The following is a 27,544-nucleotide window of genomic DNA, read 5'->3' as shown; positions in this document are numbered from 1 at the left end:
GCATTATTAAATGCTCAAGAAAACTATTCGAACACCCCCACACCATCTAAATCGCGCACGGTGCAATAAAATCCGATCGGCAAAGGTGACTAAGCGCGCCGACCGGTTGCGGTGTGGATTCAAGCAGAGGTTCCCGAACTTTTTAACATCGTGGTGCCTTTGGAAATTTTTGGGCATGGGCCGGTGCAGTATAAATAAACTGGAAGCGAAAATTTTTAGCATGATTTTATAATTTTATTTTCATATATTGTTGAAAGTTTCCCGGTAGAGGTAGAGCAGAACTACCGAAGCGAGGGGATCACCAGACCAAAATCGCAAACACTGAGGGGCTAAAGCTCAACTACAAATCAACATAGCCAAAAGTTCATTTACGTTACATTTATTGTGTGATGGTATACATTAAGTCTGGCCACTTTGGCTTCTTCGCTTTAAAGGCATGATCGATCAATCTTAAGTCTAATATCTACTCAGGGGCCCGTGGTCTAATACCACCTGTCCAGTCGTTCGCTCAGGCATTTCGTTCGTCGACTCGACGAACCGCACTCTCTCTCCTTGGTCATCAATGCATCCGATTAATGCAGTCTTCTTCAGTGTCAGTTACTCGTATCCAGTGGTAGTCGAAATACGCGTATCTGTCAAAGATAAGCATTTAGGAGCGGAATTAAAAGGTACACGGTACTCCATCTACTTTTAAATATTCAATGGATAATGCAGTGAAGCTGTATAAAAATTATTCAATAGTTGCGAAATGGTTGAAAAAGCGCCTTCCGAAGATATTATACAGCAACTTGTCTTGTAACAGTCGAGCCAAAGTAATGTTCGGTATGAATGAAAGCTGCCAACACAGCATAAAATAGCAGAGTAGATTCTCCAGATTTGTTGGTAAAAGGATCGCATAAAAACTTTTTTGCAATTCGGTTGCAAATCAATCAACTTTTCATTGAGAAGTTGATCAACATAACGGCCTACTTTTCCTACCGAAACAAACAGTACTGAAAAGTGCTACTTTTCAGCACTCTTTTCGATGCTGAAAAGTAGCACTTTTCAGTACTGTTTTTGTTGGTGTCAACCGAACAACCCAGTCTCTTCATGTCATTTGTGCTTATTCTGCGCGGCGTGTCAATCGAGGCAAATCGTTCTCACCTCGGGTGACGTAAGGCGACCAATCAAATGGGAGCAAGTTGACACCTCACCGACTCGTCTTGTCTTATATGCCGCACAGAATAAGCACAATTGCATCTGATTCTAGGTATATTCCACGACTTGCGTATGTGAGAATTGTTGGATAGCGAGGTGACAATTCTCGACTCGAGTGAAGTGACTTTCCATTTTGTTTGTGCGATCTGGTTCCTACCCAGACTGGCGATTATGATGTGGGATCCGGATCTTCTTACCTGATCTTTCCTCCAATAGGGAATATAGAACTGCATGATACCGATGGGAGCGAGAAAATTTGTGTCATTCTCGGGTACTACTGTATCACAGCCTACGTGATTGAAAAATGATGAATGCGTAGTTTCACGCATGGCTGTACGACCATGTGGGTTCTCTTGAAATATTTGTTTGTGCTTTTAGAGTTCATCCAGCTAAAACGGCATTTTTCGAAATAGCAAAAAAAAAGTTGTATGCAACTCGTTGCAAAACTCGATTTTTTTCAGCACTCGTTGTATTTATCCAACTCGGTGAGCCTCGTTGGATAAATGTACAACTCGTGCTGATAAAAACATCATTTTGCAACTTGTTGCATAAATACCCATTGTTCGTATGCAGTGTTGATAGACTCAGACTCAAAATCTCAATCAATACGCTCTCCCGTGAGAGCAAACTCATTAGAGATCTGCTTCGCAAATCTCACGCTTGAGATTTTGACGCAAAATCAACTCAATCAACTCAAACCGTAAAAAATGATTCAGTCGCAAAATCCGGCAAAAACTCGTGAAACCCGAATGTTGTTGTTTACGTTAGAAAGGATTAACATAATTTTACCAGACTAACAAGAAATTATTGCCGTGTGTGAGTAAACTGTGGAAATACGAGACAATGAGTTAAAAAGGTGAGCCAACTCATCCATGATTTTTTGACTGCTGAGTTGCATGATTGACAACTCACGCATGAAAAATCTCAAGCGTGAGTTGTGAGAAATTGAGTTTTTCACAACACTGTTCGTATGTACTCCTTGGCCAAGAACACAGGGTTTGACGGTGCCAAAGTAGAAGGTGCACCATAATAATACCCGTCTGTGAAACATATCACCTTCCCAATACTTTGGCACACCTCTAACGGTTCATGATTTATCATGAAACGGCTGCATTCAGGCGGAGGATCTGTTAATATGTTTTGGCATATTATCAGGCCTTCTTCGAACGGAGGGACCGCCAGGGCTCAGTAGTTACTTATAAACCAGTGCTAGTTGTTGATGGTTCAGTTCGTTCACACGAGCTGTACTAATCCTTTGTACTAATCAGTAATGGTGGTTAACTTTCGAAGCCAACGTGTTTTCAATCGTTTTATAATGCAACATAGGAATGTGTGTTTGGTTACACTCTGCGTTACACTCGACGTATACAATACGTGATTGTGAGGGTGCTAAAAATGATGTTTGAAAAAATGCATGGAAAATTTGAAAATGGCATTGGAAGTGATTGTGATAGTTTTGTTAAATATACAAATAATAATTATTTGAAACCTACTAGTTTAATAATGGCCATAATACATTTTGCAATCATTTCTCTAAAGATAAACACTATTGCCTGCATGTGTGAAGCATGAAAGAAGTGTTCATAATGACAGCAAGTGCAGAAGAATGGATCGAAGTGATTTTTTTTACTGTAACTTTCTTGATCATAGTGCTAAATCGTAGTTTGAATAGTAATGACTCTCCAGCAACAAAAATAATGAAAAAATTAAATTGAATATCTTTGAATTACTTAGTATTTATAACAGATGGTAGACGGTAGACGGTAATAACAATGAATTAATATGAAAATGGCGTGATGTAATTTTGATGAAAATTTGTAGCTGTGATAGTGTAAAGTGATATAATGGAAAGTATATCTGAAGTGTATTACGAAAGTTGATAATCGGTGGTATACGTGATAGTGTCGAAAATAAAAGTGTCGATAGTGAGTGATGAAATGAAATGGGGAATGAGGACCATTTAATAAAACTATTTCGTTCTTCACTTTAACCACTCTAGTAGCATTTCAGGCATTATCATAGTTTGATAGTAGTCTGAGCTACTAGACTGCAAAACTACGGTAAGGGCTGATTGCTGCTAGGGTACGCAGTGACCATTTGAGCAACATTGCTTAGGAACGTCTGTGTGATGAACGCACTAGAGGCTTATAAAAGCAAATGCTGGGAAGGAGCTTAGGGCAGATTAAAAGTGCCAGTACTACCCCTATCGCTACTGACAAAAAAAATCGTTTGTATGTACTTAGCATAATGCCGTATAAAGCAAGCTTCCAGATTGTTTAAATCTGCACTAAATGTTAATTGGGATTTGAATATGAGAAAAAATGTGTAGCCTGATATATTGACGTGGGTTATGTCTACGTGTGGGTTCCCCAAGCAATTTTGGAATATTTTCGGATCTAGATAAACAATGATCAAATTCGACATAGTTTTCAAAAGTAGAAGAGTGTTTTGAGAACTAGTGATAAAATGGTGCAACAATATCGAAAAACAAAGAAGTTTTTGCGACTTTAATATTGTTGTGTGATGAAAAATAATAATGCTGCTGGTTGAGAGGTGAAATGGAGAAAGAACTGTATTCCTTCAATTGACGATAATATAAAAAATCACTTTACAAACAGAACAACAGACCCTACTGCTTCTTATATGGTTAACAATAGTTTATTTTTGATAGTTATTGACTGTTCTATTCAAACATATATTTTTGAAAACGCATCAATATTGCATAAGTTTTAAATTTGAAATAAAGACAATATGTTAATTTGAAAAGGTTGAATTCTATAGTATTAGTTGATAGTGAATTATTTTGCGGCGCACCAGGAGAAGTTTTAACGGCACACAGTTTGGGAAGCACTGGCTTCAAGTATAGTGAGCAGCGTGCACTGCCACATGTAGGTAGCTATCAGTTTCGCGGTTGTGTTTGTTCCATTTTGCCTCACATATTGGCTTCGCGAGCGTCCAGCAGCGGCCGAAGCCCAATCAGCTGCTGAGGTAGCCGTCGTTTAGTTGTAAACATTCGCCCATACACCAGCAAACTGCGCAACTCTTCACCACTATCAACGCGAGCACGTTATTGAGAGGCTGTGGCCGCCGATGGCGATGTTGCGAAAGCTCTGTAACTTGCGAATGATTTGAGCTTTGTGCTTTTTGTTAGTGTGAATTTGCAGCACTGGGGGTCAATTGGGCTTTGCGAAGCTTTGGGTTTAGCAGATGGCACAGATATAAGCACTGACAAAGTTGTTACGTTAATCAAACAAACATGTTTACATTCGAAACAAATAATCATTTAACACGTAAGCTGTTTACTAGAGTTCTTATCAATTATATTGAAATCATGGTCACATTAATGCGCCTTCAATGTAAATTGTCTTCTCAATAAGATTCTCACTACAAATTTGAGATCAACTTCATTAATAGTTTTACAGCATAGAATGTGTAATGTCATTAAAATGTTGGCATTTGTGGACTTTTATCCTCCTCAAAAAAGTGCAGTGAGTGATTTACAGAATTGGAGGGCGTAGTCTATTCAAGGCACTCTAAGTATGAATTTTGTTGATTATATAAATTTTAATTATTGTGGAATGAGACATTCTAATTCCCATGAACGTATGCATTTACATGACATTTCTGTGCTGTTATTTCAATAGGGTCTAACTGACATGAGCGATTTCTCTTCATCGATCCTCTCTTTCGCTAATAACTTCGCTCAGTTAGATAATACTGTAATATTTCTTGTTAATGAAGCAAAATCTAGTGATTCTTCATCCTACAGCACAAAAATATGTTACGAAAAGAGAATCAGTTTTCTGCAATGATGCAAAGAGAGCAACGATGAAGAGAAATCGAAAAATGCAGATAAGCCCTTATGAAAAAACAACACCGATTTTTTCTCCAAACTGTACATGTTACAAAATGTTTTAACAGAACAAATATCAGCGAAAACCAAGTGGATCCAATGAAATGATCAAAGAGCGTAAAAACACTTTAACCATTTGCAATGGATTTACTTTTTCAATTCGATCGAACAGTTTCAAATCCATGAGACGGAAAATAAATATGGATGTCATTAAATCCAAGGTACCCACTATGAGTCGCTTTAGTTCGTTGTTGTACCCCACACCACCTAAGCAAATCAATGTTCGTTGAAACAACAAACGTCTCAAAATGCATACATTTCTTCCGATGGTTATTTTCCAGAAATGCAAGTTTCGATTTACTTCTCCAAGTGGAGCTTTGCGTGACGGTAATAGCTGCAGCGGTATTGACCAGGAGAGATATTATCAAATCTTTTCCGGTGTAACGACTGCTCTTTTCGGTTGTTACATACGAAACCACGTCTAATCAAAAACTCATTTCAACAAATGCTTTGTAGAATATGCAAACTACAGATTGAATTGTATAAACGATTTCTTGAAGATGTTCATTACAGCTATTTAAAGTGCAATATGACGATGTCTTTGAAGCGATTACGTGCGTCTAAAATCCTACAGAAGTACCAACATGTGAAGATACTCCTTTGCTTCAAACTAGGTGCACAAAGAAAAGTGAGTGACAAATTGCATTTGGCTTATTATCGATATAGTGCAGGTATTCCTAGAAATGTTTGCGCACTGTTCGTGGCTTCCTCCCTCGCTCTGTGGCAGTTTTATTATTCTGTTGCATTCCGCGTTTGTTGTTGGCTCATTCAAATGATGAGTGTCATATCGCTCGCGATGCACTGCAGCGAGGCCACGCTGTGCCCAAAGGGGGTCATAATGTAAATTTCTTGTACCACAAGCAGATGCTATTGATCATAAGAAACAAGCTTGTACAAACCGCATAGTAAACCTTGGAGTTTTTGCGAATTCGTCTTTTGAAGTTTTTTAAAGATACCCATAGAACAAATATGAAATCCTTACAGACAATGGCGAAAATGATGACTATGATAGTGGGATGATCATGATGATGATCATCATCATCATCTCGATTACTCAAAAATTCTAAGATGTAGGCACAAGAAAGTTCCATAATAACCCCTTTCGGTCACAGCGCGTTCAGGAAAACTTAAGCTTCGAGTCGTCACAGCGCGCAATTCGTCGACAGGGGTCTACACTAATTAGGCGGTGGTGGTCGGTTTTTCGCGACTTTGTAGTTGGGTTGTTTCGTCAGTTGCCTGCCACCACCGAGTGGTTCAGATCAATGGAAGCAAGCAGGTTCGATTGGTGCGGTATGAAAATTTGATGATCCGAGACTGGAAGCATCCACGTGGATGTGGGGGTTGGTGCACGTTACAAACTAATTTTCCAAGCCAATCACATGCTTGCAAGGAAGGAAGAATGTATGGGCGACTGACGGTGGCTACTTACTGGTAGTTGATACCACTGAAGGCGACACTTTTCTCGTTGAAGGGGACGTTGTATTTGAGGGTTAACAGGGGCATGGCTTGACAATTGGAGTCCAATTAGGGGAATACTTATGAAGTTGCCAATTCAGCTAAATGTAATCTGCGAAGGAAGGAATTTTGTCGATGAGAAAGTTTGAATAACATATTGAATAATTAGATTTAGTAGAAGCTTTTTCCGAATTAGGCATTTTTTAATCATTTGAATAATACTTCGTGTTTAGTTTCATCATTGATTTTTTCGACCATTTTTCATTATTTCCTGCCAAAATTTCTCTTCGGATGTCCGAAGAAAACTATCCAAGATTTTAATAGGGATCACTACGGAATTACTTTTACAATTTTATTGTTGGTTCCTCTAAAAAACTTCAAAAACAATTTTCTGAGGTTTTTTTTAAGGATTTTCCGATAAACGCATTCAGTGTTTCCCACAAATGAAATATTGCTTTGAAATTTCGGCATTTCGGCAATTCTTGACGGATCACCTTCGTTTTAGTTCAAATAGACTCATCTGGATGTCTAGTTTTTCGATCATCATTGCAATTTCTGGGAATGTTCGCTGGTTCGAAGTTATTCCGTTGGGACACTGGGTTAAGTCGCATAAAAATGACCCCAACTTCGTTTGCGATAAACTTTTACCCAACTTATTAGTACAAATATGATTCCAAATCAACTTCTTTTTATAGTTTCGACTTCGTCGAGACCAGCTTTTACCTTTGGTATTTTCTAGGCTATTTATGGGAGCTCCGTGGAACCGGCCTCAAATAGGCTTATTTTAATTTTCTTGTAAGCTGGCAAATTTGGCTGATAAACATTGTCCCAGACCACCAGAAATCGCAAAAAAGTCCACGTTCAAACTCGTTTATTCATACTAATTACATCAAACCCGCAAAACACCGTGGATAAACTCGTTAGATTGATGAGTTTCCTCGCATAGAACACTTCTTTTCTGAGTTCATTCGTACATTTTGTTTCGTCTCGTACACTCGTACAAAGTAAGTCAAATCAATCCGTAGCAGCTGTCAAATCAACATTTGTTATCATAAGTTAAGTTGCATGACATCACAGATTAGTTTGGTAGAATATTTATACACTCGCATTGTATGTTATTATTCATCACATAATATATGCACGCATATCGCCTCCACTTTTATACGTAGAAGGCCTTTTCGCGACATCTTATAAGTGAAATTTTGTACATACAAAGCCTTCAGCCTCCTTTCGTTATACGTACATTTTGGTTGCCTGGGTGTCATTTTGAAAATCAGCTCAGACCTAATCAAACAAACATTTTAAGAGTATTAGCCACCTAGAAATAAAACAATAGTTGACAGAGCATATTGAGCTATAAGCTCGATTTTTTTCTATTTTCTAAGAACCTGGTTCACTACTAAGTCATCGGACCTGTCATGTAGGTAGCCAATATCCATGCAATGATTCCCCTAATCAACTAAAGCTTAGTTGATAAGGAAGTTGGGGTCAGTGACCCATTGGAATAACTTTATAGCAGTAGACATTTCCAGAGATTCCAATGATCATCAAAAACCAGACATCCAGATGATTCGATTCGAACTAAACGAAGGCAATCCGTTATAGATTCACCGAAATGGTTACAATTTGGACTTTTTTTTCAATTTGCTGGGCGGATGCGGGTTAAAAAACTATACAGTTATTTCCATCAGTCAGCAATTACTAGACGAATTCTTCCTGCGATAGGAGTTTCTTGGGATCTGGACCTGCCTTTTCCAGGGATTTATACTTCTAAAATCAATTAAATATATTTGAACGTTTGAAATGGCCTGATTGGAGCTTTCACCTGAGAAATAAATGAAATCATCGCCTTATTACATTTCCAAAGGGATTTTTAAGAAGCTCAAGTTATATCAAGCATTGATTTTAATACACTTTTTTTTTTTAATTTCTTTATTAGTATCATTCCAAACATTACATTCATTATTTCTTATATCTAGGTGTTCTGTGTTATTAGACAACACTATCGTCCTAATTTGGTAAAACAAATTTAAGATTTAATTAACATTTTGTTAACAACATATTACATTTCATTTGCCGTAGCAGTTCAGATTTTTTACAAGTGAGTTGATTTCACCTGCTCATAAGAGAAAAAAATTTAATACACTACTTCCAAGGATTGTTCCATGGTATTCCGAAAGAGAATTCTACAAAAAACTCCAAGGATTATTTTCATGATTCGACCAGGATTCTAACTCAGTAAATTTCCGAAGTATTCCTTATATTCATTGAATTTGGTTAAACCAGATATACTTTAAAATGTCTTTAAATTTCTCCGGAATTTCTCAAACTAACTTCTACAGGAAATTTTCAAAAAAAAAAAATCACTTTGTATGAATTTTACCTGACAAACGTTCACATATCTCCTTCAGAGATCTCCTAGATTATAAGCCAGGAATTATTCTAGTGACTTCCTCCAAAAGTTTAAGAGATATAATAATTGTTGCAGTAGGTGTACTAAAAAAATGTTTTAAAAAAATACTTTTTTAAATACCAAAAATTTCTCTGAAATTCCATCAATTGATTACTGCTTTTCTTATTCCAGGAATCATTTTATACGCTCTTAAGGATTCTTCAAAGTGCATTTTATAATGGCATCTCCAATAATTACAACAAATTTTCTTCAAGTTTTTTTTTGCGCAAGCTACGCTTGATTTGCACAGGTACTTGAACACACGTGGAATGCGGAGAGTTAACTACTCGATATTCCGTATCTCGATATCGAGTTAGAGAACCATGGCAAAAGTTGGATTTCATGGTTAACTCAATGGTCTCTTGGAACGCAGTTGCACTGCTTTTGTGTTCTGTAACTCGATACCTCCCTAACTCGATGGTCCCTTCAATATCGAGTAAGGGAGAGATGACTGTACAAGTTTTTTTTCGTAGGACTTACTTGAAAAAAATGCTTAGTAATAAATTGTGTAGTTTCTAGAGGAAACCCTGAAGGACCTCCTGTGAAAATTTTTCAAACTGTTACAGAGAATCTCTAGAGTACTCCTGAGAGATCTGTAGAGGATCTACTGGAGTCTTCATGAAATTATGGCGAATGAAAGATCTAGCAATTTCAGATGTAGTCTGGGGATATTTGAAACAAAGAAGATGTTTGGAAAAGAAGCGGAGATGTCATTTCTACGAATGGGATTCTGTAGAAAGGTTATAATTTCAGGAGCTGTTGGAAATCACGTAAAGTAACTATAAATACTTTCGGAACAGATTTTTGAGATATTTTTTGAGAAATTTCTTCTACAGGAACATTTTGCTCCAAATCGTATTCCGAGCTGGCAGCATCCTCTCCGATTTCCATGAAACTTTCTGAATACGAAGATCTTCACAAAATAAGGCACTTTGCATACTCAGTTTTTTTTTTTCAAAACTTATCTTGACTATCATTTGTAAAGGGTCAAAATTTGATAACCCTTTTTTATCAGAACAATCTAACCGAAATATGGCAGTTCCTACAAAAAAGTGTTGTTTAGATGACTTGTAGATAGGGTGCCGGTGCCATTAGTGGACTATCTAAGCTATAAAAAATCATATCAAAATAACGAAAAGCCTTAACAGAGATCTTTTGGCGTCAATAGAAAGATTTCAACCTTCACTCTATGGGAAAAATATAAAAAGAATGATAAAACTAATTTCATTTTTTCGAATGATGCATAAAGATTATCTATAGGGCTTTCTTCATTTTTATACATCCATTTAAGAAACTGCTTCCATCCGTTGATCCACTACTGGAACACTACGGCAACTACTAGTGCAAGGGAGCAAATTTTTTGCATAAACTGAATTATTTATATGACTTTTTGTTAATATAAAAAGCTGAAATTTGGCAAATCGACTAAACTAGAGACGATCTATCTACCAAAAATAGCACATGTCGTTTATATCGTAAAATGTTCGTTTTATTCCATAGTCCAATCTATAGGAGGCAATAGGAGTTGCCATTTTTTCGTTAACATCATATTAAAATGATAGTCCGGTTTAAAATTTAAAGGAAATTAGCAAGCAAAGTGGCTTTTTTTGTAGTAAACGTCTACACATCCAGAAAATATATGCGTAGATAGACCCAGAAATAATTTAACATTGTTTTCAAGGAATCAATTGACGTTCCTTACAGGTGTTTATTCTTTAATATTTCCTATGAGAAATTTTCCATAAACACCTACAAGGATACTTTCTTCAGTAATTCCTACAATCATTTCTCCATATATTTCTCAGGAATACCTTTCCAATTTTCTCCAGAATTCCCTTCAAAGATTTTTAAAAAAAAATTTGCTAAGAGAAAACAAATACCAAATACTTGAACGAGTTTCGAATGGATCACCAATAAACCAAAAAAAAAATATATATGGAGAAATCAGAGAAGATGTTCGTGAGTAGTCGTAGGGTGTTGTTTTAATAAATCATTAGAGGAATTCTAAGAAGTAGCTTTGTAGATATTTTGACGGAATCTCGGGAAAAACGCTTCCATACTCCTTGGGGAAATACCTGGAAAATCCACGGATAATTTCTCGAAGGAATTCATGAAAGAATAACGATAACATTTATAGAAAAAACGAGTTCCTAAAGGTATTTTTAAGGAATATCCAAAGAAATAGTAGGAAATATTTCACGAAGAATGCAACATTTGTAAGAATCATTGCAGAATTTTTTCGGAGAAATGTCAAGGAGATCCTCAAATAATTCTCAAACAAAATTTAAGGTTTCTATAGAGAAATCTGTATACTTATTGAAGTCGCAGCAAATAAACTTATACTTATGTTTATTTTCAGCTGTTGATAAATCTTCCACAAAAATCATTTCTAAGATTTCTTCAGAACAAAAACATGCCCTGTGTTGCTGACAATATAGATAAGTAGAAGCTAGACTTGAATAAGAATTCATTATGGTTTGGTTTATTTTTCGAAAATAGAAAATAATTAAACCTTAATATGGTGTGCTCTTCTAAATTTATTATTCTTATTATTATTTTTTTTTTAGACTTTTAGCCTGATGCTGGTTTATCTGCTCTTTTGAATTTAAATCATATTAAAGAAAAACCTCAGTTTTGAAGCTTATATTCTTCAAAATTGAATATATGCAAAGGTTTGTATAACATTATTTTTTTTTTAAATAAAAAAAAGCTTACAAGGGAAGGTCACGATGGTGTTACACGGGGTTTTCAACCGGAGTATTTTTGAAAAACCACAAAGCCTTTCGGGTGATGGACCAGTGGTGTAGTCAGGAGGGGCTCTGAAAGGGGCAATTTTGTACGTATATTATATTATTGAGCTAATTGGAAATTTGACAAAAATATTTATTTTAGTAATTATTGTGATGATAGTGAACAGAATTGACATTGATGTTTGTTTAAAATGTATTTTTCCATGCCATAGGCGCAATCAGGATGGGTTCCTTGTTGGTATACTATTTCAATAAAACCAAATTTGTTTGGTATCCATATTCCATGTTAGATACGCCAATGGCATAAAAATACATTACAAACATACAATAATGACAATTCTGTTCATTACTATCGTAATAAATACATAATAAATACATAACCCAAGACACAAAACGAACGTATCATTGTAAGTAATTGTCTTAATTTAACACTAAAGCCTTATGTAAACAATAAAATAATTACAGTTTCCCCTGAAGAAGACGCCATACCAGCGTCGAAACGTCGGGTTAAATAATAAAACTCGTTTTTAACAGAAAAGACTGCGTTGCCGATATTTCATCAATCGTAATAAATACTGAGATAAATCTTTTTGACAAATTTTCAATTGACTCAATAATATTATATTCGAACAAAATCGACCCTTTCTGAGCCCCTCCTGGCTTCACCACTGGTCCATCACCCGAAAGGCTTTGGGGTTTTTCATATTTCGACATGTAGAATCTAACAAAAATAGTCCGGTTGAAAACCCCGTGTAACACCATCGTGACCTTCCCTTGTTAGTTAATGATAGTTTTCTTCAAATCTTTTCTGTTTTGACTAAAAAATAATCTTTGTTTAACAACAATTTTATGAATGATACCGAATTATTTTACACGCAATAAAAGATAATTTAGTCGTTTTTAACCAGTGGTTCTCAACCTCTTTGCAGCTGTGACCCCCTTGAAAATTTGTTTGAAGAACGCAGACCTCTAAAAATGTTTTTTTTTTTTTTTGTAATCTAAGTTTTCAGTGGAATCGGAGTTGGTGGAATGGTTAGAGCTCACGCCTGTCATGTCAAGGACCTGGGATCGAATTGAAGTAAGGAACTCATGGCCCGGAGATAAACTAGTCTAGGAATAAAGATATGTATCGTAAATGAAGACAGAAAAATAAAAAATAACATGATGAATCAACACAAATCGTTGGCATGCACAGCCAAAAATCATCTGTGATCTATGAGAGATAATGTAATAATTTAAATATGATGCTAGATATGATGGATTCCACTCAGAATCTACTCAGAAGTCTACCTGAGTAGATTCTGAGTCTACATTTTTGCATGAGTCCGATAAGGAAATATAAAGAATCTTCTCATAATTCAACAAATATATTGTGAAGATTCCATCTCCTTCCAACAATTTATCAAAGATATTCAAAAAAGTTCTTCGAAGACCAAAACAAACAAGAAAAATGAAAAGTTAGAGAATCCTCAGATATCTCAAAGACTCCACGAAAATTCGAAGAGTTCACGCCAGTACAACGGAATCAGATATCGAAAGTTGTGCAAACAATCTTTCCTATAGATTTGAAAGGATTCAATGGAAACAGTGAATACTTAAGAATTACTTCAATCACGCCGTTTGAGGTTTCCCGGAAAAGTTTCACAAATACCAACGCACGATCAGGTCGATTTCCTTTGGTGACCAGTTCAAACATGGCTCCAGGAAATCCCCAGTAGAGTTATATATTTCTGAGGAGTACATAAATGTACTAACGAGTCTCCAGCCAAGCGGTCTCTCAGTTCATCGGAATCGCAGTGTGCTGCACTAGCAGGAGGCTCACGAAAATTCTGAAAGCGCGCGATAAGTGATGTGCACCCGGGGAGACTCGTCTCATGAGCTGCATTCAGTGCTACGGCTCACCATCGGTATCTAAGTTGTGAAACAACTGCTTAGTAATGAAGAGGGTCTACATCTATTTTCTTCTAATAATGCAGGTGTCTAGATGGTCTACATGATATGGTAGAAGATTCGCGATCCGAGAGTTACAATTTCGATCCTCGTTGACAAATTTTGTCATCGCTTCCATTATTGCGCTGACTTTTAACCTTCCAGTCGTCGCGTGGTTTGCAACCGTCAGAACCACCACGCTGCTGTTGTGAACGAAAAGCTAGCTTTTTTCACTACTGTTGTACAAAACACAACAGCTCGACGACTGAAGTGTTAAACAGCACATGAGACGGAGCGCATGAGACCGCATTGAGACACATCTCAAGAAAAATTAGGCGCACCAAAAAAGGTCTCATAATGTACAGCACGGCATCCCTTCAGGGATTCTTTACTTTAAGATTTTTTTGAGGAGTTCGTCCAGGAGATTTTTTTTTAAAATACTTCCTGGAAAATTGTTTCGTGAATTACTCCAAGGAAATCTTCCATGGATTCCCTCATAAATTTCTTCAGAGATTCGTTCTAGCCTTCTAAAAACTTCTATGGGGATTCCTTCAAGAATTCCTCTAGAAATTCCTCCAAAGATTAAAGCGATTTCTGCTGAAACTTTTCCATGGATTCCTCCAAGGATTACCATGGGATTTCTCCAGATATATTCTTCTTCTTCTTGGCATTACGTCCTCCCTGGGACAGAGCCTTCTTCTCAGCTTAGTGTTCTAAGAGCACTTCCACAGTTATTAACTGAGAGCTTTTCTCTTGCCAAAGTGGCCATTTTCGCATTCGTATATCGTGTTGCAGGTACGATGATACTCTATGCTCAGGGAAGTCAAGGGAAGTCAAAAGATCTAGGACCAACCAGGAATCGACCCCAGACACTTTCAGCATGGCTGTGCTTTGTAGCTGCGGACTCTAATCACTCGGCTAAGGAACTGTCCAGGAATTATTTCTGAGATTTCTCAAGGAATTTACTAGAATTTCCCCCGAGATAATCTACAGTAATCTGAGATGTATCCAAGTATTTCTCCAATCGTTACCCTAGAACGATCTCTTGAAGGATCCAGATATTTCATCAAAAATTCCTCCAAGGATAGATGTAGAGATCTCTCCAGGAATTCCCTCGAGAATCTCTCCAGAGATTCTTCACTTTAAGATTTTTTTAGGAGTTCGTCCAAGAGTTTTTTTTAAAGAATACTTCCTGGAAAATCGGTACGTGAATTATTCCAAACAATTTTCGAAATAATCTTCCATAAATTCCCTCAAAAATTTCTTCAGAGATTCGTTCTAGCCTTCTAAAACTTCTCTGGGGATTTCTTCAAGAATTCCTCTAGAAAATTCCCTCAAAGACTAAAGCGATTCCTACAGAAACTTGTCCATGGATTCCTCCAAGGATTACCATGGAATTTCTCCAGAAATATCTGCAGGAATTTCTTCAAGGATTCCTCCCGCATAATCCTCACACCGATTCTTGCAGGGATCAGCCAACGATTACTCCAGGAATTTCTCCATGGATTTCTCCTGAGATGCCTCCAAGGATTCCTTCAGCAATTCACCCAGCTAATCCTTCAAAGCGATTTACCATAACCATGGTAATTCAAATTCATCAATTAACTCAGGTAATCTTTCATTAATTCATTCAGTAATTTATACTGTAGTGATTTCTACAGGAATTTCTCCAGAGACTCCTTCCAGAGATTCTTCCCGGAAAATCTCTCCAGGTATTCCTTCAGAGTTTAACCCAGAAATTTGTTCAGGAACCTTCTCCAAGAATAACAACAGTAAAATCTCTACTTGAGTTCCTTTCAAAATTATTCCAGTGATTTCTCGAAATTTGTCCAGCGTTTCCTTCATTAATTTATCCAGGGGCTTTTCGATAACTCCGTCAGCAAAGAAGCTCCCGAGACATTCTTGGAGGAATCACTGGAGACAGTCTTAGGTTAATTTCTGATTAAATCTTTGGAGGAATTCGGAAGGGGATCTCTTAAGGAATTCGTACAGGAATTTTCAGTGGTCAATAATAAATCTCTGAAAAAAATTCTCGAGGAATTACTGGAATACTGCATGTAAAAAAAGATATCCTTGGAAGAATTCTTCAAGCAAAATGTTGAAGTAATTTCTTGTAGAATCCCTGGAAGAATTCCTGGCGGAACCTCTAAAAATCCTAGTGGAATCCCCGGATAAATCTCGGGATGGAGAAATAACAGGAGTAGTTCTTCAAGATCACAGGAGGAATTTCTGGATGAAGTCAAGAGTTTTTTGTAGAGATTTTTCTGGTGGAATCCTTAAAAGAGTCTTTGGAAAAATTTATGAAATAGACTCTAGGGGAAGGGGTGGTAAAATGAACACCTTAAGGGTATCATCTTGTTTCTGATAGAAAAACGAGAAATTTGTATGGTTCTATCGCACAACATCAAAGATAGGGATATTATCTATAGCAGCGACACGAATTCAGACTAGAATAGCTAAATGTTCACATATTTTTATCGCTAGTAAAAAACGATGCAAATGTTCATTTTATCTGCACTATGTGGGTAAAATGAACAGCTGTTGGTGGTAAAATTAACAACGTGCAAAAAACGTGAGCAAAACAAATATTTTTGAAAATTTTCATTGCATTTCCGAAAATTTATTCATTAATGATTGTAACCCATTCAAAAAGAATTCTATAGGTATCAGATTTTACATCATATCAGACCGATATTCACCTCACTGAAAATCCTCAAGACTCCTGAGCTAAAAGTTACGTCAGCTCCAATTTTCAAACGAGGTTTTCTAAAATCTTAGTTTTCGTTGATATTTTCACTTCAATTGACCTCCGTATCAATCCGAACACTCGGATTAATACTTTAAATCGTCCGTGCGTGATAAAAATTAATTGAAATTTGTTTTTCTCGGTAAAAGGCATTTTTTTTTGTTCATTTTACCACCCCTGTTCATTTTACCACCACTTCCTCTATAGAAATATCAGGAGAAAACGTTTGAAGATTCCTTAAAAAAAACTCTGAAGCAATCCCTGGAATAATTGCTTGAAAAGTTCCCGGAGAAATCCTTGGAGAAATTCCTGGAGGAATCGCTAAAGGAACTTGACAGAACTCCTGGAGGAATTGCCCTTTCGGAACCGGTCTTTGAAATATAGTTACGATCAAAAGCTCTCCAAGTAGACATTCTCGGAGGAATGTCTGAAGAAACCCCTAGTGAAATTCCTGGTAAAAATCACTGTTGGGATTACAGTAAAGATTACCTCGGAGGATTTTTTGGTAAAAATCTCAGAGACATTTTTGAAACAATTCTTGGAGAAATCTCTGGAAAAGTGTCTGGAGCCTCTGCAAATTTCCCAGTAGGAGGTTTGAACTGGTCTCCAAACATGAATAATGACTTATCGAATGATGCTGATTTGTTATATCTATCAATTGTTAAATCTAATTGGGGCTCTTGCATATCGGAATGAAAAATCATGAAATTTGAATCGTCGTACCATGCATATATATGAATTTCTGGAGATCATATGTACCACTTCCTTCTAAAACAGGTTCCAAAAAATGTCCAGGGTAAAGCTAAAAAAAGAAAATTGGTACAAAAATGAATTCTTTAGAGTGTTTCAAAGTCATGGGTCATTTTGACCCTAAATGCATAATGTGACACTTTTTTTAAATGCATTATGAATAAGCATATAAACTTAAAGTATCCATAATTTTCAGCTGTTGATTAATTTTCCACAAAGATCATTTCAAAAATTTCTTCAAGACAGTAGCAGTACAAGACAGTATAAGATTATTAGCTGAACTTATGCATTAGGGTGCGGTTTATTTTTCGAATTTTATCAAAACCAAAAAAATATGTGTTCTTCTGAATTTAAATAACATAAAAAACTCCAAGTTTGAGTCAAAAATATTAAGATTTGAAGGTGGCGCTAAACTTAGAGATGAATTCTTATGAAATATGACTTCCAGTGAGGTCTTTATAACTTTGTTATTTTCTAACCAATTTTGAAGCTTTTAGCTGCATTCTCTTCAAAATTAAATTAATGGAAGGTGTGTAAAACATCATTTCATCGAAAAAAAAAAAAACTTAGTTGTTGGATGTTTTCTCCAAATTTTTCCTCTTGTTCCTAAAAAAAATCATTTATTTTAGACCACAACTTCAAGAATACTTAACCGATTTCAAATCATTTCACATGATTTTGAAGTTAATATACTTGTTTAAAACTATGGACAACACATTTAGTTTAAAAATTGACTTATTAATTCAACAAGAACTACCCAAAACCAACTATGCAAAATGGCCAATAACCTTTTTTCCAAATCTTCCATAGGCTCCCTACTCAAACGAGATCTCTCTCCATAAAGAAGGAATACAATCGTAAAATTTCGCTAATCGTCATTGTCCCTAGCATGGTGAGAGGCCAATGGCGCTCTCTTGTCCACTCGAAGTAAACAAAAAAGGCCGAACCTTAGGCCAATGTACGCTAGGGGATCATCGCTCAACAAGCAGGAAATGAAATTCATTGATTTGAGTACTGAGAAATAGGAACTGGGAATGTGGTGAACTATATTCTCATCGAGTTTTCTCAGAACTAACTATCTGTTGATTGGCCCTTTGGAATTGTAACGCGAGAAATAATCATTAATTAAATTAAGATGCTTACCGCCAGCTGGATTGATTGAATAGGGCCTTTCAGTAGACACAGCATATGCCTGATGATGTGAGCTAGAAGCAAACTGGTTCCGGTGTTAATTTTTTTGCAACTCAATCCATTGTCAGAAAAATAAAAATAACTCGTCGTAAAACTCAGTTATGCAGGTTTTCCACATTCGCCAGAATAACAAATTCAACCCAATTTCCATCGTCCAATATGTATGCATTTCGCAAAACAAATGGAATAATAATAAAACTCTTGCAATTTCACGGCACTCCGGAAGACCGAAGGAGGATTCCACATTCACATTGAAACACGTAATGTAAAACGGCATGATAAATTATTCATGTAATCGTGTGGAAGAATAATGCTTACTACCGAAGTTGGGTTCAATGTCACACTCGTTTGCCGGAATTTTTGAGTACGGACGAGTATCCTCGACTCAACTGTACTACACTTTGCATTGAATGCCAAGGCCGAACGAAACTACATTGTACAAGAAGATGCGTCTTTCAATACGAGCCTTCTAATCCCATTTACCTCCGTCAAACTTATGGTCCGAAATTGTCGGCATCACAATTGAGAAGGCCCCTAATAATCGAAACAACGAAGACTCGACGGGATCCAATCCTGTGCAATAAAGGAAGCTTTCCAGCCATAAATCCACACCCATTCTCGCTCCGATAACTCCAACCCACGCAGCTTTTGGGACCATCCCGGAAAGTCCAACACCCTTAGGTGCACGTGTTTGCATGTGCCCGGCTAATGGACCATACGTGCCAAAGGTCGACTTTAATCGAAATCGAATCGTTTCCATCCGGGTGGCTGGACAACACGATTCGTTATTTCAGGGCCAAAGCGAGCGAAATTAATTCTGGGCCAGTTATATTTTTCGCGGGCATCTTCCTGTGATGCACCATATGCTCCGGTTGGGCAAATGCGGAAATTCGGAAGCATAATATCCAGTGAACAATTCTGGCAGCCCCGAGTGTTGCCGTTGGATCGAATCCAAAATGATCCAATGAATATCTAGGTGTCAGCAAGTTCGGATTATAAATCATTTGTTGGCACGTTCTGGAACGAACAGTTTGTCCAGGTTGGTTTGGAAAAGTGGAACATGTCTGGCTGATGGCACTTTCAGGGCTGATGCACAGTATATGTTGACGGTAAAAGGGGACTGCGTCCAGTTTTTGCGCTACTATTATTGCATCACGTTTTGCTCAACGTCACCTATTAGCATGTACTTTGTTTTCAAGACATTCAAATCAGTTATGCTGCTTTGCGTTTCAAGCACGTGTACACTGACACCTTTTCGAATTTGCTGCCGACAATGTACATCAAACAAATTGCATGAATCTTGTGAAAATCATACCCCGGCTGTTTCCTTCCATCATATCTCTGACCAGTCTTGTAAGCTTCCCGGTAAAGCTATAGATATTGCTCTCTTCCTGACCAACTTTTACAAGAATAACACAATGGTTTCTTCCAGAATAAGTTTGCTTGCCTCAATCAGTACACTTTTTGAAAATGTCGTTTTGTGCAGAATGATAGTCCATATCAACGATAACAGTACTCTTCAGTACTAAAAACGGTGTTTTCCAGTGCTACTAAAACAATACTTTCCACAATTGTTCCCTTGACGATTCTTGTTTGGACCCGTGCCTTCGATTTTTCGTGGGACCCGTTAGTGAAAGCTAGCGGTGATAATCCTTCTTGGGCACCGTCTTTGAAAAAAAAACTTCTTCTTTCGTTCATTCACTAAACATGGTTGCCACCTGAAACAAAAGAAAGGGTGAATCTCTGAATTCACAACTCCCTTAAAAAAAACCGGGATTTAAAACTGTCACTAAACGTAGCATGAATGGAAGAAAGGACGTTTTTTCGGAATTTTCGCATTCTTCCAAGGGTGAAATAATTAATGCTGATAATTGCATCGAACTGAGCAATCAGTTCGATAGTATAGACACATTTTACGAACACCAAATCGAAGCAGCCTTTAGCCCAGGCCCTTTGATTCAAGTAAAGAAACAAAGAGTGCCACCAATCGTGATCAGTTGTTCCGAATTTGGTGGATGTAGGTAGGAGATCTTGAACTCCTTTGGGGGAATCAAGGTTTTCTTCCAAATCGCATAGAAAGGATAGTGTCGCGTATTGCCGGAAACTCTTAAAGATCGCGAAATTCTTCTCAAATATCATGAATAGAATAAGCACATTGTTTTTACTAAAGACGACAAAACTGAACGTGTGTTCAAAGTCGTCTTGAAAGGTCTCTCAAGTGACTAAATGTCACCTGAAGAGATCAAAAATGTAATAAATGATTCACTTGGATTTTTGCCAATCCAAATAATCATTATGAGTAAAAGAACCAAACCCGACATTCTTTGGAGAGGGCTTTCTCAAGAATATTATTTAGTTCACTTTAACAAAAATTAATTGAATAATATTGAAGCTGAAGAAAAAGCAAGACTTATGTTCGACGTCCGTGTGACGTGGGAACATTTACAAAAACCTGGAGGAAATGATCAGAACCCCACTCAGTGCCGTCGGTGTCAAAAGTGGGGTCATGGAACAAAACATTGCCGCATGGATGCTAAATGCATGATTTGCGGAGGTTCTTCTCACGCTAAGAACGTCTGTCCAGTGAAAGAAAATACCGATAAGTTCAAATTGCAAATTGCAGGGGCAATCATAAGTCCAATTTTTGGGCTTGCCCTTCGCGTAGACGAGTCGGCGAGGCTCGTGCCAGGCAGATGAACAGTAATGTCCGTAACGATAACGGTCGTTTCCGGAATTTCCCTGATAGAGTATCGAACAATGCTCATTTTTCAGTTGACGATCGCTTGATTAATAATCATGCCCATCAGGAAGATTATGATCATGCTCATTCACAAAACTATTTTTTCCCTTCGAATCTTTTATTTTTTCAATTTTCTACCCACGGTAAATCCTATGCCGATATCGTAGCAGGTAATTTAAACTCCTCCCCTTTTCATACTACGAGTACCCGTTTCAATTGTTTCAAAACAAATGAAAAAAAAACCTTGCCACCACGGGAAACTTCTATTCCGCCTCCTCGTCTACCAAAACCAAACGGAAAATCATCAGATAATATACCTACTTCAAGTTATATGTCTCCCTCTGATTTTAGTTTTTTAACTTAACAATTGAACCACATGATTGATGCAATGTTCAAATCCACCACAATAGATAAAGCAGTGAAAGTTGGTGTGAAATTTACTAACAACATTTTTATTGGATTACGTTTCATTGGATTCAATTTTTTTATATTTTTTTTAATATTTCAAATTGGAATACTCGTTCTTTGAATGGTAAAGAGGACGAGCTGTTTAATTTTCTTACACCTAGTAACATACTATAACTGCTATATAGTTATTAATAAAAATTATTTGAAATCTAGATCCAAACTAGAAAGAGATCCATTTTTTTTAAAGACCAATGCTCGACTTGATGGTGCATGTGTGGGAGTTGTAATGATAATTAATAGGCGTATTAAACTTCAACTTTTTTTGTCATTTGAAATCAACATTTTTGAATCTTTGGGTGTTTCTGTTGAATCACAGCTTTGTAAATATATTTTCATAACTTCAGCAGCAAATTAATTTACTTCAAAATGACTTGCGGAAATTGACGTCATTTTTTTTTTGTCATTGGTGACTTAAATGCCAAAACATCGGTCATGAAATGATTCGCGAAGAAATTCCAATGGCAGAATTTTATTTGACGAGTGCTTTTCAGGATATTTTTCAATTCAATACCCTGATAGCCCTGGCACAGTGCACAGTGGTCCAGGAATCAGTTTTACGCGGAAAGATGCATTTTTAGCTTTAGAATGAAACATTAGACAAAAATGGTCTTCTACAAAATTGTTTGTATTAGTTAAGCCCTTTGTTTGGTTTTATTGAATATTAGGGTGGACCACATTTTCATAGAAATTGTGTAACTAACTTTCTTATTTGCAGAAATTATATTATACATGCTTCAACAAAGTTATAGACCATTCAATTTCAAGCAACTTTGCCAAAACAAGTTTTTTTGTATCTCTTAAATTGACCGATTTAGAGCTTTTTTCCTGCAGTGACATAGGGTGGTCCGAACAAAACTGTTTTTCTGGCTCTAGAGTTTTCAATTCAAATTTCTCATCAAAGTAGTCTATGAAACACTTTTAGAGCTTTAAAAAATGCGTAATTTGGTGAGTGAAGAAACTCGCTATCTCCTTTCGTTTAGGAGTTATTGTTGTTTTTCTCTAAAAAACATGCCTATTTTGATTGTGAATATCTCTGATTGGGGCAAACATAAAAAATATCTTTTGACGGCATTCAAAAGACAAAGTAAAATTGTATATTATATCAAAAAATTACAGATGTGTTATTTTTGTAACTCTAATAAAATGCCTTGAAAAACTAAAGGTTTTTAAGCAGAAAAACTTCAATAACTTTTGAACTAAAATAGATATCATCAATATTTTTGCACGAAAATTTGCGTTTTGTTAAGTTCTAAAAGTCGTTCATAGACCGCTTTGACGAGAAATCTGAAATAAGAAAGATAGGGTTCTAAAACTAATTTGAAGATTTTCATGGTATGTATTTCTTTATTATTTTACATTTTGAGCATGAAAATGAAATTTTATACAAAAATGTTCTTCTACAAAATTGTTTCTAAAAATGTAAGCTCTCATACTGTGTCATTTGAAACTAGGGTGGTCCACAATATCACACATATCATATAATCAACTTTTTTATTTGCAAAAATACTGGTATATGCTCTTAGGCAAGCGGTAGTACTTGAAATTTTGATCAACTTTGCCAAAAAAAGTTTTTCTGTAGCTCAAAATTTGACCAATCTAGAGCATTTTTTCCTAATCATCGCAGGGTGGTCCAACAAAAATAAGTTTTTTAACTCTAGTTTTTTTAATATTATTTTCTCGTCAAAGTCGTCTATGAACGCCTTTTAGAACCTAACAAAACGCAAATTTTCATGCAAAAAGATTGTTGATATCTATTTTAGTTCAAAAGTTATTAAAGTTTTTGTGATAAACAATGTTTGACTTTCAAGACGTTTTATTAGAGTTACTAAAATAACACATCTGTAATTTTTTGATATAATATACAATTTTATTTTGTCTTTTGAACACCGTCAAAAGATATTTTTTATGTTTGCCCCAATCAGAGATATTCACAATCAAAGTAGCCATGTTTTTGGAAGAAAAACAACAATAACTCCTAAACGGAAGGAGATAGCGAGTTGCTTCACTCACCAAATTACGCATTTTTCAAAGTGATTCATAGAATACTTTGATGAGAAATTTGAATTGAAAACTCTAGAGCCAGAAAACCAGTTTTGTTCGGACCACCCTATGTCACCGTAGGAAAAAAGCTCTAAATCGGTCAATTTAAGAGATACAAAAAAACTTGTTTTGGCAAAGTTGCTTGAAATTGAATGGTCTACAACTTTGCTGAAGCATGTATAATATAATTTCTACAAATAAGAAAGTTAGTTTAATCATTTCTATGAAAATGTGGTCCACCCTAATTTTCAATAAAACCAAACAAAGGGCTCAACTAATACAAACAACTTTGTAGAAGACCGTTTTTGTCTAATGTTTCATTCTAAAGTTCAGAATGCATCTTTCCGCGTAAAACTGATTCCTGGACCACAGAGAAACAGACGTAACACTTAGAACAAATCGCGATGAAAATCATAGTCGCGAAAACATGTACGCCCAATGCTGAAAATACTGTAGTTGGCCAATGGACCAACAGGTGGCGGTAGAGTGTAAACGTCAAACACGAACAAAAACGACGCGAGCGCTGCGGGTGGTTGATTGACCACCTACCATATATTCGAATCGATCGTTAAAAAGTTGGTCGATGGACAGCGATGAGAGTGTGACGTCTGTTTGTCTGTGCCTGGACCATAGTGCAGTGTTTTTTTTTGCGATTTTGAGCGCTCTTTGAATAGTGCCCAAACTGTTGATTTTGGAGATATAGTTTATTTGGAGAAGTTTCTTGATATATTAAACCGCATCTTTTTGTTCAAATCATCAAATTGTGATCAATCCACCTAGCAGTGAGATAGAAAAACTTTTTTTCATAACATTTGGATAGACATATGGTGTCATCGACAAAGTTGTAGAATTGCCAATTTGAAACAACTTTGTCGGAGACAAGATTTTTCTATCTCTTTGAGATACATGCCGTTGTATGTGAATGACCTCTAAAATTATATTATTTATCATAACTTTTTTCCAAGATTTCTAACATTTTTTGTGTTTTCTACAAAGTTGTTTGTCATGAAAAATATCGTGTTTTTGGTGATCATATCATAACGCTATCTTTCTAAGTAACAAAGCTATTTTTGAACTACTCATTTTTCAAGAGATATTTTAGGCCCCTATAACTGCTTTCGGCCCAGATAGCCGTAGCGGTAAACGCGCAGCTATTCAGCATGACCAAGCTGAGGGTCGTGGGTTCGAATCCCGCTGGTCGAGGATCTTTTCGTGTTGGAAATTTTCTCGATTCCCAGGGCATAGAGTATCTTCGTACCTGCCACACGATATACGCATGCAAAAAATGGTCATTGGCATAGTAAGCTCTCAGTGAATAACTGTGGAAGTGCTCATAAGAACACTAAGCTGAGAAGCAGGCTCTGTCCCAGTGTGGACGTAACGCCAGAAAGAAGAAGAAGAACTGCTTTCGGCGCAAAATGGCACAGACAACTCTTACAAACCATGAAAGTACCATATATTCCCTTTCGGTAATTGATAAAAACTTTTGTCTTTAAGCGTCTTTTCGTGGGCTTTCACTATCAAGCAAATAAGCCTTATTAAAACGAATTGTGCCGATAATTCCTTTACTTTAAGAGATAGAGAGATGCAATGTTCAGCAAAAACACGCGTTTTAAGATATCTAACAAATCTAGTAAAAGAGTTACGATTTTTTTTAACATAATGTACATGCAATTGTAAGAAAAAAAACTCGTTTAAAATCATTTTTGTACATAACTTTTTACTAAGATTTTTTACATTTTTCATATCTTCTGCAAAGTTGTTAGACATCTTAAAACACATATTTTTGCTAACAATCGCACCTCTCTATTTCTCAAAGTAAAAGAATAATTGGTGGAATTCGTTTTTATAAGGCTTATGACGAATGCCATCCAGAATGAATCGAAAAAAATAAAAATCGTGCTTGATAGTCTTCGATTTGGATTACATTTTGCACAACTTTTTGGTATGGTAGAATAATTGTTTTACATAGAAAAATTGATCATTTTAACTCATGTATAACTTTTGAAAATGACCTATAAATTTTTGCATGCCCCTTATTTGAAAAATTCCAACTCCGAAACTGTTGATTTTAGAGAAAAATGTTCTATGAAGAAGTTGAAGTGAACCGTTTGGACTATAATAAAAATAATAAACACTGAAAAAATATTTTATTTATTTTCATAAAAAATTTTAAAATAAAACTTAAATTTTAAGTTACACAAAAACCCCATTTTTAATATTTTTTTAATTGTCACCATAGAATCTTGATAGTAAACAAATGTTTGGGACAAAGTTTCATGATGAAGAATTTCTTAATGAAAAAGTTTTTCTAAGAACTTTTGGTCGATATTCAAAGTTTTAATGTTTGCTCAAAATAAATACCTTTTGATGATACAATTAGAATCTTAAAATTATTGTGAACCATAATGATTATATGGATAATTTCTCTAGGAGTAGCCATGAGCAATTCTCGCTGAAACCAGGCCGCCATCGGCACCCATCGTTAGAATTCCTAGTTTTCGACAAAACTTAAGGGTGGTCCTTTCTGTTTTCTCAAATTGGTAGACCCCCGTACGCCCGCTAGCTGAACAGTTTGCGAATTTTCGGTATTTCTTCACGTGATATGTCTCATATTTCGCTTGGAACACATAGCAAACTTAGTGGCATCGTATAGAGAAAGGATATAGCTTTCATTTAAACTTGAAAAATTTTTGGCGGCCATCTTGAATTTTGTTAGAAAAATCGATTTTTCACAATTTGCGCACCGCTCGTTTTGAATTCTGAGATCACCATCAAAAAGCTGAAGAAAAATTGCGTAAGATAGGCTACAGAAACTAGGTGAGCAATGGTATTTACCCTATCAAATGAACGATATTCAAAATCATGTTATACAGTTTTGACGTATATGGCGAGTACAATCAATACAAACATCATTTTTTGTACAACAAAGAAACAAGTTTTCAACCTTTGGTGTATTATTTGAGCCGAGTAAAGAATAAGAATATTATTTTGAGTGAAAAAATCTGGCGGCCATCATGGATTTTGACGCCATCTTGATTTTAAGTAGAAGAATTAATTTTTCACCTTGATAGCACACAGCATGTCGAATTTAGAGGCTACCAATAAAAAAAGGTTACGTATACTCTTCTTCTTATTATTTTTCATTTTCCTGACGTTACGTCCCTACTGGAACCGAGCCTGATACTCTGATCTTTATTAGTTATAAATCCAGGTTGTTAAACAGGAATTTTCTTTTATAATGCGATTTCTGACAACAGAATAATTCTTCGACATATCTTTAAATTCAGTAATAAAGAATAAATAAATTTAATAAATGAAAACCATCCAAAAACATTGATTGTATCAAACAAACATTTTTTTACCATATGCATTGTTGTTCATTGAATGAAGTTTATAGATTGCGCGTTGGGGCATGAGTAAGTCTTGTGGTAATATCTGTAGTTTTAACGTAAAACATTGACAAAAGTGTATTCAATTAGAATGTAAATCTTAAATTTTGAAGCAAAAAAATCCTTGATTTTCTGAGCCATAAAGTATCGTTATTAGTACCGCCAAACATGCATGTGAAAAAATAGCGAAATTAAAAGATGAGAAGCAGGTTTTGTTCTAATGTGGACGTAACGCCAAAACGCAGCTGTATCATTTCGAGGTTGGAAAATCTGGCGGCCATCTTGGATTTCGACGCCATCTTGGTTATTAGCAGTTGAATGATTTTGTACCATCTCAGTGCTCATCATGTTGAATTATGAGGCCTTCGTTAAAAAAACAATCAGATTCTATCTTTCTTATCTTATCTCAGCTGTTCAATTGATTGTTCATTTCTATCAATGGTTTTAGACCAAATAAGTGAAAGAAATAATGCTATTTTTCAACTCCTAAATATGCAGAAGAATTATTCAGCGCAAATAAG

At 36.0% G+C, this 27,544-nt stretch overlaps 1 protein-coding gene across 1 annotated transcript in view; it reads right to left on the bottom strand.

The window, feature by feature from the left end:
- LOC5578974 (protein GDAP2 homolog) overlaps positions 1–27,544 on the bottom strand; it is a gene marked incomplete in the record, with an annotated part of 352,509 nt that overhangs the window by 200,134 nt on the left and 124,831 nt on the right. The window contains 1 exon segment of the mRNA XM_021841532.1: positions 6,540–6,666. Coding sequence (XP_021697224.1) covers positions 6,540–6,613 — 74 coding nt within the window.

Source organism: Aedes aegypti, chromosome 2, assembly GCF_002204515.2.
Source record: "Aedes aegypti strain LVP_AGWG chromosome 2, AaegL5.0 Primary Assembly, whole genome shotgun sequence".
Classification (NCBI taxonomy): domain Eukaryota; kingdom Metazoa; phylum Arthropoda; class Insecta; order Diptera; family Culicidae; genus Aedes; species Aedes aegypti.
This window is presented reverse-complemented; position numbering and strand designations above follow the sequence as displayed.